This window comes from Gobio gobio (genome assembly GCF_949357685.1).
Source record: "Gobio gobio genome assembly, chromosome: 9".
Classification (NCBI taxonomy): domain Eukaryota; kingdom Metazoa; phylum Chordata; class Actinopteri; order Cypriniformes; family Gobionidae; genus Gobio; species Gobio gobio.
Window position 1 is genome coordinate 8,459,110 of NC_137115.1, and position 15,556 is coordinate 8,474,665.

The following is a 15,556-nucleotide window of genomic DNA, read 5'->3' on the forward strand; positions in this document are numbered from 1 at the left end:
AACCGATTGCCTTGAAAAAACCAAGTAAAGTGAAATAGGCACTTGTTAGTTCTACATACTATTCCTGTCTAGTTTTGTACACTCACAAGAGAGTTCCAGTAACTTAATAATTTACTTTAGATGTACTTGTCTTAGTATAGACTACTCAGAATTACTATTTTTAACAACTAAAAATATTCAAGTAAAAGACACTTTGTGAGTATTCCTAACTCATTAATGCAAGTTGTGCTAAGGTGATGTTTTCTGCATACTACTTGGAATTACCTAGTTTACTTTACTTTAAAGGCAATCCAGTTTACTTGTTAAAACCATGCAAACCGATTGCCTTGAAAAAACCAAGTTAGCTTTACTCAAGTAACTTAAGTGCTAACAATCATCTATTCTAAATCATTGAGAATAGGTACACAATTTTTCAAAGATAACATTTACATATGGACAAATAAATTGAAGGCAATGATACAGTTCAAAGGTAAATTTATTGTATTTGTTTTCTTAACAACTGACACAAGGATGGTACACACAAGTTTGCACTGGGGTAAAACATTTTTAAAACAAACACCTTTTACAGCACAATTTGATTACATCCTAACTCAACAGGAGATTTGTAGTTTCAGAAATTTTTGGTGGCAGTTTGTTCTGTCCCAAACCAAGAATCACTTTCTGAATGAAGTTAAAAGTGTTAATCATGCCTTTTGGGTAATTCAAATTTAAAGCATAAGACAGACCAAACAAGGCGCAAATAGCTTGAGGCAGATTCTGCATATTATCCAGTACTATACCTCCCTCCACAATGATTGGGTCAAGGTACAGTTTATTTGGCATGAGAGGTTCTTCTTCATCAATTACAGTCATCACCCCAACGGGCACTTGTGGCCAGCCATCAATATCACATGCCTGAATAAAACCGAACAATACAAATATTACAACAGGGGAATGTGAAAATCCAGTTTTACCTCACATATTTTAGTGTGGTATTAAAAAGCAACTATTATTATGAAGCACATGTCCATTTATAGTGCAAATTTAAGATGTCTACATGAGTTCTGGGTAGGTCTACCATTATTGGGTAGTTTGGTCATGTGACCACATACATTTATTTCATTGTACTGCCATCTTAAAAGAACTTTGACGTCATTGTGTTAAGTTAATTTGTCAAAATCTATCTATCTATCTATCTATCTATCTATCTATCTATCTATCTATCTATCTATCTATCTATCTATCTATCTATCTATCTATCTATCTATCTATCTATCTATCTATCTATCTATTTTTTTTTTCATGGATTTTTCAATATTTTTCTTACTTAATTGACGTTGATTGTTTAATATCTTTACAAATACAATTCAAATTCATACATGTCATCTCTGGGATTAAATCGGTTAATTGTCAGTTATCTGCCCTGCATACACTGCCTTTTATCCATGTCCCATTAAGTATTTATCTTTTTTTATTTTTTTATCCCGACTCGTATCCAAGGTATATTCATTAAATAGTATAATAACTGAACGGGACATCACAGTTTTCTCCAGAGCTGCTTTATAGCCAAATAAACCGTTTTCACAATTGATGATCTTTACGATTAAGTAATGAAGTCAACACTGAACAGATGAGTTGTAAAATTACACTATTTTCTTTGGAGAAAAGTTTACATCACTGAATAACTTTCAGTGGAGCACAGAAGTGCAATTGATGACAATTAAAACATTTTGGGAGACGTAACCCTTATATTTTTTTTTTTACAATGAGAACTTACGTTGCAGGTGTTGTATAAGTTACTGGCATCATCACTAAGCAGGATAGGTAAGCCCCGGAGCACAAGAGTGTGCATTGCTGTCACATCTGCTTGTTTCTGGAAGTAGATGGAAAAAAAAAAAAGAGATCAAGTTCAAGATCATGAAACATTTAAGCTACAGTAAAAATAAGTTTGGTTATTTCAATTCTGTCACTAATTATATTAATTCTGTCACAGAATAATAAACAAAATGAAGGCTGCAGTAAACTCACCCCTGTATTCATTTGCTGCATGAGCTCATCCAATTTCTCTCCAACTCTTCCTTTCTTGGACTTAAACATTGTGACAAAGCGTGGTGTGTAGCGATCCACAGCACCATAAAACTTACTCTGCAGATCTGTGGTGACTATCCTGTTAAACTCCGCAAACACCTACAACACATGAAAAAACAACAACTTGGGACAGTGTGGACATTTGTTAATGCATGGTAAGGCTTACAGGCCAATTCTAAAGCCAAACCTAAAGAGAATGCGGTTTCTCATGGTGGAAAAAGGAATAAGTACTTACTTGTCTCTCTGTAAAAGTCTATCAATGTTTTCACAGAAGTTTCTGCATCCACAAATCTCATGTCTTCACATTGAAAAGGTCTGGTCCATCTTTGATGCAATGAGTGCTCCACTAGGGTTCACTTTCCTCATTTCTTCAACCAGAAGCTGTCTCACAAAAATAATAGTATAGTGCTACAGTGAAATCACAAATATTGTCAAAAATAATCACAAACTTAATCTCTATAAGCTGCAGGTTACATATAACTTTAAATGTGCGCCATTTCAACAGATGTGTAATGTTAATAATTTATAAACCAATGCCAACAGAGGATAATGCATTAGGGAAAATGGTAAAATAGAAAACCATAATACATATTATATTTGGGACAGTTAAAATAAGTTTTCAGACAATACAAGAACCGTTGTGGCACCTGATAGATTTATGTGCAAAAAATAGGTCAAACCATTTATGAATAATATCAAAATTATTTGGTACACATTAAGAATATCAGCAAAAATTAGCGACAGACAGTAAAAAAAAACATTCACACAAAAGTTGCACGCTTGATTACTTACCTTATTGTTAATCTTCTCCCAAAACTGCAACAAAGCTCCGGATAAAAACGTAGGCAGCCTGTCAACGTCTTTCCACATCTGCAAAATTCAAATTGGCGCTGAGATGGCCGAGATACGTACAGATTCTATTGCGCATGCTCTTACAAGTGCCACTTCTTCTTCTTCGTTTTTTCTGCACATTAGGCACGCTTTAATGCACTGCTGCCTCTCACTGGTATAGTAACGTCATTGCATCCTTTGTTGCTACTTGCTTGTTTCAAGTAAGCGTCACTCAAACAATTGAGTAAACTGTTATTTTCACCCTGCAATTGACTGTAACTCAACAAAACCTAGTAAGAAGTATGTATTCTATATTAGTGAGTAAAGTTTACTAAGTATATGTGAGTCAGGAAAGCTATTAGATTTTACAGTGTACGACATTGGAACTAAACTGTGGAGAGCTTCAATCTAGTTCTTCACAGATTAGTTTGCTTGCTAGTATGTAAATAAACTCGGTCTCATTGATAAGATTCAAACTTTATTTTTCTTAGTCAAACTGATCAAATTATAGCCTGTAATGCTACTGTCATGATTGTCACTAGAACATGCCTCACTCATACTGCTATCACCGCTGGCCAGAGGCTGAGAATGTCCAGCACGTATTCCTCTGTCAATATGAAATGCGACTTGGCCATTCTAATAGGTGATAAAGGTCGCCCCATGAGATTTCCTTTGATAACGGCTATACATTATTAAATGAACTATTGCATAGGCAGGATCTAAGCAGTAACTTTTATTAACAATTCAGATAAAATAAAAACATGCAGTAGCACAGGAGAATGCAAAAACAACAGGGGAATTACAACCAACTAAACATTGATGCGAACGGACAGAGAACAACTCAAATGAGGGTTAAAAATACACAGAGTAACTAGAGAGCTAAACAAGAAGCAGGTGGATCCACACAATGAAACAATGAGAGCATGATGTAACGCAGTTTGGGTAACTATGGCAACAAATATAAACATGCTTTAAAAAACAGAAAGAAAACACAGGAAACAATTAGCTACTGAGAGTCCAGGAGAACAAAACACACACCAAAAAAAGCATCCCCCTGCCCCATTATAAATGTTTTGTTTTTTTGTTGTTGTTGAGAAAAACAGTTATTTCATCATTTGACCCCACCCCCCCCCCCCAAACTTAATTCTAAACTTTTAGGGGGCATAAGGTCAAAAACTCAATGGATGATACGACTGTCCAGATATCATTAAAATAATGAGATTTGTGTAGTATAATCTGTGTTTGGCATAATCTTTTATTTGGGGGATTTTTTTGGGAAATTAAAAAAAAAAAAAAAACATGTGCTACATAAAATTCAACAAACAACAAAACAGCAAATAATATCATAGACTGTAGGTGTTTCTCAATGTCAAGGATCCTTCCTCTGCAGGACTGATCCTTCCAAGTCACTTCCTTCAGAGGCGAGGCGAGGCTCCTCTTTAGCATTCGGAGAACAGGCAAATGGAACAGGCTAGCAAGTGCACGTCAGCCTCATTACGTCAGTGAAAAGGTCCGTTAGCCATCAATAACGTCATTTGTATACGGTTGTAATTTGTACTGGCATTTACAAGTTAAACTTTACTTATATTTACTACGGTTATAACAAATGTTTGGTAACGTAAATACTTACACTTGAAAGCATATTGCCCCGTTAACGCTCCGACTCTGCCAACGTCCGATAATTTGTATTTTTTGAACAAGATAGCAAAGCTGCGCGCATAGGATTGTGGGTGATTTGAGAACGCTAAGTGCGCGAAGTCTACTCGTATGCATCCTTTCCTGTATATGGCATATTTTTCGAACGAAGGACTCAGACCTTGGTTGAAATTCCGAGGATCCTCGACATTGGAACAGCCCTTCGACGGACGTCGATGACGTAGCATCCTCGGAATTCTGGCTTCCGAGGATCCTTCCTTGACATTGAGAAACGCCTTGTGTCAAGCAGTGTGCCATTTCTGAAAAAAGTATTTGACCCTTTTTTTATTCATGAAAATAAATCACGAACCACAATGGGTATTTCATGCAGCTATTAAACTAACATTTATAGAATAATTATGAACTTTAAATGAAAATGTACAAAATTCTGAACATTTTGAAAAATTTCAATTCATCAATAGAGTAAGATTTCACTCTTATGCTTTGTCCTTTCCTCATAGGGAATCCATCACACACTATCAACGTTTCATCTTGTTGGTTTCATATGGATTACATAAAGAATATTTGTTTTTATTTGAATTGGTTCATTTAAATTTCACATTTGAAGCATTCAATATTTATCATTCTTATCGTGGCTGAGGCATGTATATGTTAAGTTTTGGTTCATTTTTGTAACACGCTCCAGAAATGAGACAGAGACGGCAGAAAGCGCATTTTTGTTTTCTTTATTTTACAAAAGTACAACATTTTGTTGTTATTGTGTGTGTATGCTTTACACTTAATTATATCTATATAACTAAAAAAGACAAATATTATTTTAAGTTCTGCTGCTATGAGAAAAAAACAATCACGGAGTGTTCGTCAAACGCTAATTTATTTAACATGCCAGAACAAAACCCGTTTTTAGAGCAATGCATAGTGCCACTTGGCATAAACTTCAATATTTCATACAAAATAATCACAAAACGCAATAGCACAATTTGCCGTAAACAAACCATACTACATGCCTCACAACGCTCGAGTCAACATGGGAATTCACCTCTCTTTCTCAGTTGTAATATTTCTAGGAATTTTGTGAGGGTCCTGTAAAATATGATATGCTGATCTGAATCATTTTCACATGTCTTTAATTTGGCTAGCTGTAGAGATTTTATATGATCTGAAGTAGTCAAGTCACCTTTATTCATATAGCATGTTATGTAATACAGACTGTTTCAAAGCAGCTTTACAGTGATAACAGGAAAATGATGCATTTCGGCTGTTGTTCAGCTGAAGTCAGTTCCATTGTAAAGATCATCAATTATTAAATTATTTCATTTCATCTATAAAGAAGTTCTGCAAAAAATCATGTCATCGCCTAGATCAGTTCAGATACAACAACGTCAGTACAGTCAGATCAATAATATTGTTGAATATTAAAGGGTTAGTTCACCCAAAAATAAATATTTTGTCATTAATTCCTCACCCTCATGTCGTTCCAAACCCATAAGACCTTCGTTCATCTTTGTGACACAAATTAAGATATTTTTTGATGAAATCTGAGAGCTTTCTGACCCCTCCATAAACAGCAATTTAATTAACACTATTAAGGCCCAGAAAAGTAGTAAAGACATTATCTTAAAATAGTGTTAAAATAGTCCATGTGACTACAGTGGTTCAACCTTAATGTTATGAAGCGACGAGAATACTTTTTGTGCGCCAAAAACAAACAAAAATAACGACTTTTTAACGATTTCTTCTAGCCTGTGTCAGACTCTAACACCGTGTTCTAACTACAGTGCAGCGCTTCTACAGGAGAGCGACTCGTGCGCATGCATCGTGGTGCTCATGTGAACAGTGTTGGCCAATGGTAAGTGCTGCACTGTTACACTACATCATGCAGTCACATTAGGGCTGTGCAATTAATCGAATTTCGATTTCGATTTCGATATTGCCTCCCAACGATCACCAAAATAGTACAATCGAGAAAAAACGATTATTTTGCCTTGCGTTCTGAATGAAACGCGCACGCGCACATCCGCCCCTCCCGAAGCCACAAACTTTCTCAGATCGTGAGTGTCGTGTGCATATCATCCGCTGGAATTTAAAAACTCGGCGCGAGTAAAGATGGCAGAAGGAGGGCAGTTACAGCAGCGTTTGGTGAGCAAAAAAGGCAAAACCAACTCCGTTGTCTGGGAACAGTTTGGCTTCGAGGAATCAGACGACGAGCAGAAACATGCTAAGATTTCCTACATGGTAGTGGCTGCAACGCAAGGGAACACCACGAATTTGTTTAACCACTTGAAAATTAAACAGAGTGACCTATGACAATCTAATAAAGAAACAAAAACTGACGAGAGCAGGGGTGCCGTGTAAACGTCCTTTTTCCCCCTAATATTTTTCAAATAATTCTCTCTTTGTAAACTTTGTTCAATGCATGCGAGATTGCGAGTGCTGCCATATTTTCGAATATGACCAGTCGTTTTCACCGTCATCACCCGGGTTTAGTGCTTTAGGGTTTAGGTTTAGAATGAGAAGCCGCGCGCGCTGTGAGAAAATGTGTCTCTGTGCGTTCATCCGAGAGCGCGCACACGTCTCACAGCGCGCAAATATTGAGTTCTCTTTCAAGTCTTGCTCTTAAACGGACAAACTCACACAAAACGTATGTCAACATGTCCATCTTGATGAGTATCTTAGCAGACATAGTCTGTATATGCCTTAAGTGAACTTTATACAGTCGATAAAGAAGATGCGAGGTCTTAAAGGGGCAGTAGCCTTTACTGCTGTCTGTTTAATGTCAAACAACAAAAGACAAGGACATCACTCACCGCTCTTGATTGAATAGCTTTTGGAAGTTTAATAGGATTAATCTTTAATTTATGCACTCAAATATGCAATGTTATTTTACATTTGATACATTTCTGTACCGTAAAACTAATGTTAGACGTACATGAAAAGCATAGCCGAACCATATTGTTGATCTTATTTATTTGTGGTTATCATTTTTACGTGAATACTTTTATACTTTGATTCGAATATATGTTATATTATTTATTTTAATAGTTCAAAAAGTACAACAAATGTTACAATTTCAATTGAATTGTTGAAAGGTGTATTTTTAATAAATACAACACATTCCCAAAGTCATGTGAAATAATCGTGTTACATAATCGTGATTTCAATATTGACCAAAATAATCGTGATTATGATTTTTTCCATAATCGAGCAGCCCTAAGTCACATGGACTATTTTAACGATGTCTTTACAACCTTTCTGTGTCTTAAAAGTGTAAATAAATTGCTCTCTATGGAAAGGGGTCAGAAAGCTCTCAGATTTCATAAAAAATATCTTTGTGTTGCGAAGATGAACGAAGGTAGACTGGGTAAACCCAGCCCGATCTGCCGGCGATTTGACTTCGCCCTGCAGCTCAGGCTGGAAACCTGTACATATTTATATCATGCTTCTGTTACAAATTTGCAGGAACCAATCACAAACTGGCTTATCCACCTGGCGCGCTATTGGCGGGTTTAACACGATGACAGATAGCGAAGCAATGGATCATTGGTCTGATTGGTTGAAGGACTATCACATTGCATACAGAGTCACTTGAACTATGCCCGTTGATCACGGCTCTTGTGCAGTAGAAAATACAGAGCAGACTCCCCAGACCAATGTTTAATCTTAAAAGATTGAGCTTGGGCTGGTGATAGCCAGACAAGAATGAAGGTCTTACAGGTTTGGAACGACATGAGGGTGAGGAATTAATGACAGTTTTAATCTTTGTGTGAACTTACCCTTTAAGTGTCCCCAACTAAGCAAATGAGAGTCGACAGTGGCAAGGAATCCAAACTGGTGACAAAATGGAGAAAAAAAAAAAAACCTTGGGGAAAAACCAGGCTCAGTCAGGGGGCCAGTTGTCCTCCGGCCAATGAACGCACACGATGTGACTATGACTCAAGCAGCATCACGTCAGAATTGGGATCGGTAGCATTCAAATATTCATCCACTGATCACTGTTGAGGGGGGAATGAATGTAATCCCCAACAGCAAACATATTCACAACATGTCGTCTCAGACGACATGCAATCTTCTCACTGCGACAAATCTGAGCAATGCATTTTTCCATGAATCTTTAGAGTACATGACTGATTGAAACTCTTGCCACATGATGTGCAGTGGAATGGCTTCTCTCCGGTATGCAGCCTCTCTTGTTATCAGGCTTCCCGCCTGTGTGAAACACTTTTCACAATATGAACACTTGAAAGGTCTTTCTCCCTTATGGATTCTTTGGTGCCGTTCCAAATCACTGGTGGCAGAAAAGGCCATCCCGCATTCCAAGCAGACATGAGCACAAATATGTGCTTTCTGATGGTTTTTAGGACTATTTTCCCCAAAGTGAACACGAGTACGGCTCGTTTTCATGAAAATAGCTGTGTGTTTGTAGGGCTGGCGCTAAAGCAAAATTCGTGCCACTCTTACCCCTTTTCCACCATCATGAACCGGGTGCTAGTTCAGAGCCAGTGCTTGGTTCGACTGACGAGCCTTCTAAGAACTGGTTTGCCTTTCCACATGCTAGAGAGCCACCACAGAGCCAAGTCTTACGTCACTGTATACGTCTCATCTTTCTCAGCAACACTAGCGAGGAAGCGGGAAACACACACGGCTTGTTCGAGATGCATCGGGGGCTGCGCAGACCGTTCAGCGTATGATATCAAAGTACCGCAAGATAGATTCAAAAGCATCAGGAGTCATGCTCTTGCTGTACTTTGATGTCATACGACGATCGGTCTGCACAGCGACAAAGCATCTCGAACAAGCCTTCCATCAACAACGGCGAACGTTGCGTAACTATTGATGCACGTGGCTTTACGATCCTTCGGCATCAAAACACAGCGAATCCAACGCATTCGTGCAGCTCGCCATAATTTGTATAGATGGAAATTACAAACGAGCAGCTATTAGCTCGATTAGCTGCTATTTCAAAAATGGTGGACACAAATTAATGTTCATCTTGTTGGTCACGGTAACCCCGCCCACAGCCCCTGACGCAAGCGGTTCTTACTTCAAGACCAGCAATGTTTGGTGCTACTTAAGAACCAGTTTTCCTGGTTCAGAGCTGGTGCTTTGGGTGTCGAAAGACAACGAACCGATTTGAAACTAGGCTCTGCTCCGAACCAGCACTCAAACTGCCTTGGTGGTAAAGGGGTATCTGATTATAATTCAAGACCGAGTGAGCGCACACGTGTTTTTTTAGACCTCTCGCCTGTGTGAAACTCTTCTTACACTGCTGGCACGAGAAAGGCTTTTCTCCAGAGTGGATTCTGATGTGAGTATTGAGTCTTATTTTATGTGTGAAACTCTCTCCACAATGTTGGCATATGAACGGCTTCTCTCCTGTATGAATTCTCATGTGCGCAGTAAAGGTTCTTTTGCGCGTGAAACCATTCCCGCAATGGAGGCACGTGAAAGGCTTTTTTCCAGTGTGGATTCTCATGTGCGTCTCAAGTCTTCCTTTATGTATGAAACCCTCCTCGCAGTGATGGCATGTGTACGGCTTTTCTCCAGTATGTATTCTCAAGTGCGTCTTGAAGGCTTCTCTACGTGTAAAACTCTTCCCACACTGAGGGCACGTGAACGGTTTCTCTCCAGTGTGGATCGACATGTGATACTTGAGGCTCGCTTTCACTGTGAAACTCTGTCCACACTGGGAGCATGCGAAAGGCTTTTCTGCATTGTGAAATTTCATGTGCCTTTTAAGATATTGTTCACATGAGAAACTCTTCCTACAATGAGAGCACGTGAAAGGCCTTTCTCCGGTGTGAATTCTCATGTGACGTCTAAAGTTTTGTCTTGCAGTAAAACTCTTTCCACACTGCACACAGGTGAAAGGGTTCTCTTCATCGTGAATTCTCATGTGCCTATTAAGGTATGTTTTGCATTGGTAACTGTTTCCACACTGGGGGCAGGTGAATGGCTTTTCTCCAGTGTGGCTTCTCATGTGCATTTCAAGTCTTCCTTTAAATTGGAAACTCTTCTCACACTGAGTGCAGTTGAAAGGATTTCCTCCAGTGTGAATTCTCACGTGTGCCTTCAGGTTTCCTTTAGTAGTGAGTCTCTTTCCACACTGAGGGCAGGCGAAAGATTTGTTGGCTTCTGTTATTGTTTGGGAGGAATCCTGTTCGGTTTGCGAGCAGCTCGTATCATTTTCTCCACTTGTGAAATGATGAGGTTTCTGATCCTGATGCTTCTCCCCCACTTCATTCAGTTCTTGACGTTCCTCTCTGAGTTCCATTAGATCTAAAAAATAAAGAAATAAATAAACTTGTAAATATAATTTAAAGTAAATTTTAAATTAAATTAGCCCGGTATCTATTTTTATATGGGCCATTCTACAGAACTGGTGCAAACTGCTGTCCCACAACAAAAACACATTTAAAAAGCATTTAAAGGTCCTGTTCTTCGTGATCCCATTTTTCAAACTTTAGTTAGTGTGTAATGTTGCTGTTAGAGCATTTATAATACCTGTAAAATTATAAAGCTCAAAGTTCAATGCCAAGCGAGATATTTTGTTTAACAGAAGTTCCCTTTCAAAGCCTACAGCGAACGGCCGGTTGGGACTACATCCTGGTATTTCCTGCTTTAATTACGTCAGTAGAGCAGTATGTCGACTAACCTCCGCCCACAAGAACACACGAAAAAGGGGGCGTGGTCTTGTTGCTCCCGCGTGGAGAATAGTAAGTGTTGCGTTCGTATAGTTTGTTTGTCGCCATGTCGTCGAGACGCTGTTATTTTCATCCCGGAGTCAAGTCACCTTTGTTTGGCTTTCCCAGGGACGCTGTACTTAAGAGATCATTGAGCGCATGCATCCCCGTTATGGTAAGAGGCGTGACCTTTCCGGTAACGTGCGCTCTGCGTGCGCTAAGCTGCTGTTGAATCACAACCCGGGAACCGCTGGAACAATCAGAACTCGTTACGTATTTCTGAAGGAGGGACTTCATAGAACAGGGAAATCTTTCAAGCCGTTTTGAGGACAGTGAAAACAGCGGTATACAGATAAGTAAATTGTGTGAAAAATACTGTGTTTTTTTACACGCGAAACATGAACACATGTTATATTGCACACTGTAAACACAATCAAAGCTTCAAAAAAACACGAAAAACGGGACCTTTAAGTATTCAAATCTTAGATGTTTACTAAGATCCTTCTATTATCTATTTAAAACCACAATAATATTTAAAATATCAGTAAGCTTATATATATATTAGTTTCCGCAGAAGTATAAATGAAGTATAAATGAAAACCAACGCGTAACTTGCGCCGAAGAGGACACGGCGTAGGTCCGACGCAGAAGTATAAATCAGCCTTAACAGTTGCTTTTTTTAACTAATGTTTTCAAAGAATAATAACTCAAGCTGCAAGAAAAGCCGCTATCTGACGCTATGACGGCTGCTGATACTCCGACAATGTAAAAAAGCTGCTTCTTCTTCGGCTTTTGCCTTGATACTGTGAGTTACACCATCAACATGCCCGTGGACACTGCCTACTAGCGGTCTGCATGTGGAATTGCACATTGACGCAGACAACAACGCAGAAGTATAAATGAAAACCAACGCGTAACTTGCGCCGAAGAGGACACGGTGTAGGTCCGACGCAGAAGTATAAATCAGCCTTAACAGTTGCTTTTTTTAACTAATGTTTTCAAAGAATAATAACTTCTGTAAAAATTTAGCTATTCGCTCTTTGTTAATGTTAATGCATTAACTATTGAGACCTTATTGTAAAGTGTTACCTATTGTTCTTTATAATTCTTTTGCACTTTATTCTGTTTTAAATATTTGTTAACTTTATACATATTTGTGTATTGCTTTATTGTATTTAAATGTTCGGTTCTTTTAAGTTAATTATTTCAACTTATTTCAATATCATGATAATACCGTATACCATGATAAAAGCTTCAGCAATTAGTCGCAACATGAAAATTTGATACCATCACATGCCTATATATATATATATAAATAAATATAAATAAAATCATCATTATGGGTACTTTCAAATGGGAGGTGGCTGTCACGAACCCTAACCCCCTTCTAAATTTCAACTTGTGAAAATATTGAAATAATTTTTGCACATGGTGAGTATAGAAAGGTCCAATCATATTGAGGTAAATATACCAAACACATTTTTTTCTGGAATTAAGCAAACTTTTTGGGGCGTTTTTCCATAAAATTGAGTTTGAATGTGTGGGCAGCTCTTCAGAATTGTGCAAGGTAACCATGTGCTGCTTAGCATCTTAGAGCATGCCTCAAAAGTATCTAAAATTGTCACTACCGAAACAGTCTCATAAATCTCATAAATTAAACTTGAAATATTGTTAAAATTGTAATAGTTAATTTACATGTGAAAACAAGGTAAATGTAAACAAAATCTTAATAGGTCAATACAACCCTTCTTATTAAATTATATATTATTGCGTTTCGGTAGTGACAAATTTGGGGAGTGGAAAAAGATTCCAAAGCGTTCTGAAAAAACAATATGAGAATTAACTGCACAATTACTGTGTACCTTGGATATTATACAATTTGCATACATACAAAAATTGTGGAAAAATATTTTTTTTTTTGCGTGTGCGACTCTGACTTTGAAACCAATCCTGTAGAATGGACATACGAACACAAGAACTTGGCACACATGTCCTTTTCATTAGACACTCTTATTTGTCATTGACCCAGATATGTTTGATAAACTATTATCTGACATAAAACTGTTATTAACAATATATACATCATTATGTCTTATACCAGGGGTTTTCAAACAGAAGGTTCTAAGGGGTCCCCAGAAAATTCCAGAGAATAAAAAAGATAAAACAAAAATGGTTAAAGTCTAACAAACATTCTAACTGTTTCATATCTAAATGTGTCTTGCTGTATACAAACTTTCCAGAATTTTTAAATATTATGGATATTTTTCTTACACACACCCATCGATTCACTTCAGAATGCCTTTATTAACCCCCGGAGCCGTGTGGGGCACTTTTATGATGGATGGATGCACTTTTTTGGGCTTCAAATTCACTGCCATTATAAAGCTTGGGAGAGCCAGGACATTTTTTTTTACAAGTCTGATTGTATTCGTCTGAAAGAAGAATGTCATATACACCTAAGATGACTTGAGTGTGAGTAAATTATGGGATAATTTTCATTTTTGAGTCAACTATCCCTTAAAATATAGCCAATTTAAGTTTGGAAACAATATGTAGTATTTATAATGTCACACTATTTATAGAACAGTAGTTTTTAATGTTTTTCCATACATAAAAATATATAAATTGATTTTAGGAAGGTGGTCCCTCATAAAAGGTTCATCATATTGTGGGTCCTTGGCATCATAAAGTTTGAAAACCCCTGTCATATACCACCCCGTTAATATTGGTCTGTCTATTCTAAATGTTTAAGTACAATTTAACAATTAAAAAAACTACTTTAATTTCCAAAAACCTAATATTATGCTACATCCCATATGTTGTGCTGCAACCGCATATATATATATATATATATATTTTTTTTTTTTATATAGGCCTATATATATTCCTTAATATTGTTGAAACCCAAGAAGTAACACGGTTTGAAATTTCTACAGCACTAGTAATTACCATTCTATCATCTTTAAACTTAAAACCTGTTACAAGCTATTGTAAGAAACAAATATTTGATACTCTATTTATGGTAAATATAGGCTAAATTAATGAACAATAGACAATCACTTGGTCCCAAACAAGCCCATACTGAGTGACACAAGTTCCCTGAAACTTTGTTACATACTTATGCTGCTTTCACGTGCTCTCGGAATTATCGTAAATACGAGTTTCCTAGGTAAATATTGCACATGAACGCCCTCACATTTTGAAACTTGAATGCTATGAGCTATAAGTAATCAGAGTAATCACGACTTCAGAAATCGGAATTATCAAATTTCCGATAGCACGTGAAGGCAGCATTAATATTCATAATAACCAGGAATCGTTAATGAAGAATCAATAACGGTCACCAACCTATTTTATCCCTTGAATCTTCATTTTTCATTTTGCTTGCTTCTGGGTAACTTGTGATTTGAATCTCCTCTTTAATAAACGCCATATTTTAATAGTATGTCACAGATTTCAGCTTCTGTTTGTTTCGAAGCGTGTGTTTACGTTCAGAGTAAGAATATTGCCGTTCATACGCCTGACTTTCAACTCGCATACTAATACTAGGCACTACAAGTAATAGCGCAGTTAAAATAACGTACGCACTTTAGAGTATAGAATAAAGAAGAGTTCCATTCAAAGTCAGAAACTTGATTTTCCTACTTGTATCTCCGGCTGGAATGTTTAGCATCTCTGCCGCCATGTTTTAATGACGTCACGCCACGTTGGCGATGCGTCATATCGAAGGCGTGGTATTTTCTGGAACTCTATTATTAATAATATTAATAGGAAGACAGCTTGGTTAATTGCCTTTAAATATTGTATTAATAATACAACTAAAGAAATACAGTTTAAAATGTTTAATACCATCTACCCTGTTAAATAATTAGTTTCAAGATACTCTGATATTGATGATTTATGCTCTTTTTGTTTTGCGAATGTAAAATTATATATAGTTTTTGCAGGGAATTGGCAGAATTTATTTAGTAAGGATTAAATAGGCTACTATTTTATATGAAAATATGTTATATTATGAAAACAATGTTAACAAAGGTCTTGAATACATTAAATTTATTTATTTATAGGAAACAAACTTATGTAAATTCAGGTGTTTATAGTGGAATTTGACTGTTTTGTGTCTTCTCTGAAATTGTAAAAAAAAACAAAAAGTCATGAACATGTTTAAAATATGATATAATTTTCGGATCCCCTGCAGCCAAGTAATGCCACACATTGTTTTGTACTACTAAATGTTATGCTATGTTTGTTACTTGTTCTATAATTGAATTGTTTATATTAGAACCGGTATATATAGCTACAGTATGTACATTATTACATAC

The 15,556-nt window shown here is 37.0% G+C and overlaps 1 protein-coding gene across 2 annotated transcripts; it reads right to left on the minus strand.

Annotated features, from left to right (window-relative positions):
* Positions 1-5,716: 5,716 nt before the first annotated feature.
* On the minus strand, positions 5,717-14,930 carry LOC307131789 (uncharacterized protein). 2 transcript variants are annotated; one of them, XM_079825718.1, is made up of 2 exons: positions 14,583-14,930; positions 5,717-10,830 (listed from the first exon to the last, which is right to left on the minus strand). In XM_079825718.1, the coding sequence occupies exons 1-2, from the start codon at positions 14,665-14,667 to the stop codon at positions 9,644-9,646; spliced, it is 1,272 nt and encodes a 423-aa protein (XP_079681844.1). In that variant the 5' UTR covers positions 14,668-14,930; the 3' UTR covers positions 5,717-9,643. The 2 variants fall into 2 exon arrangements, with proteins under 2 accessions (XP_079681844.1, XP_079681845.1); XM_079825719.1 differs by having other exon boundaries at positions 9,497-10,830; positions 14,880-14,909.
* Positions 14,931-15,556: the final 626 nt, after the last annotated feature.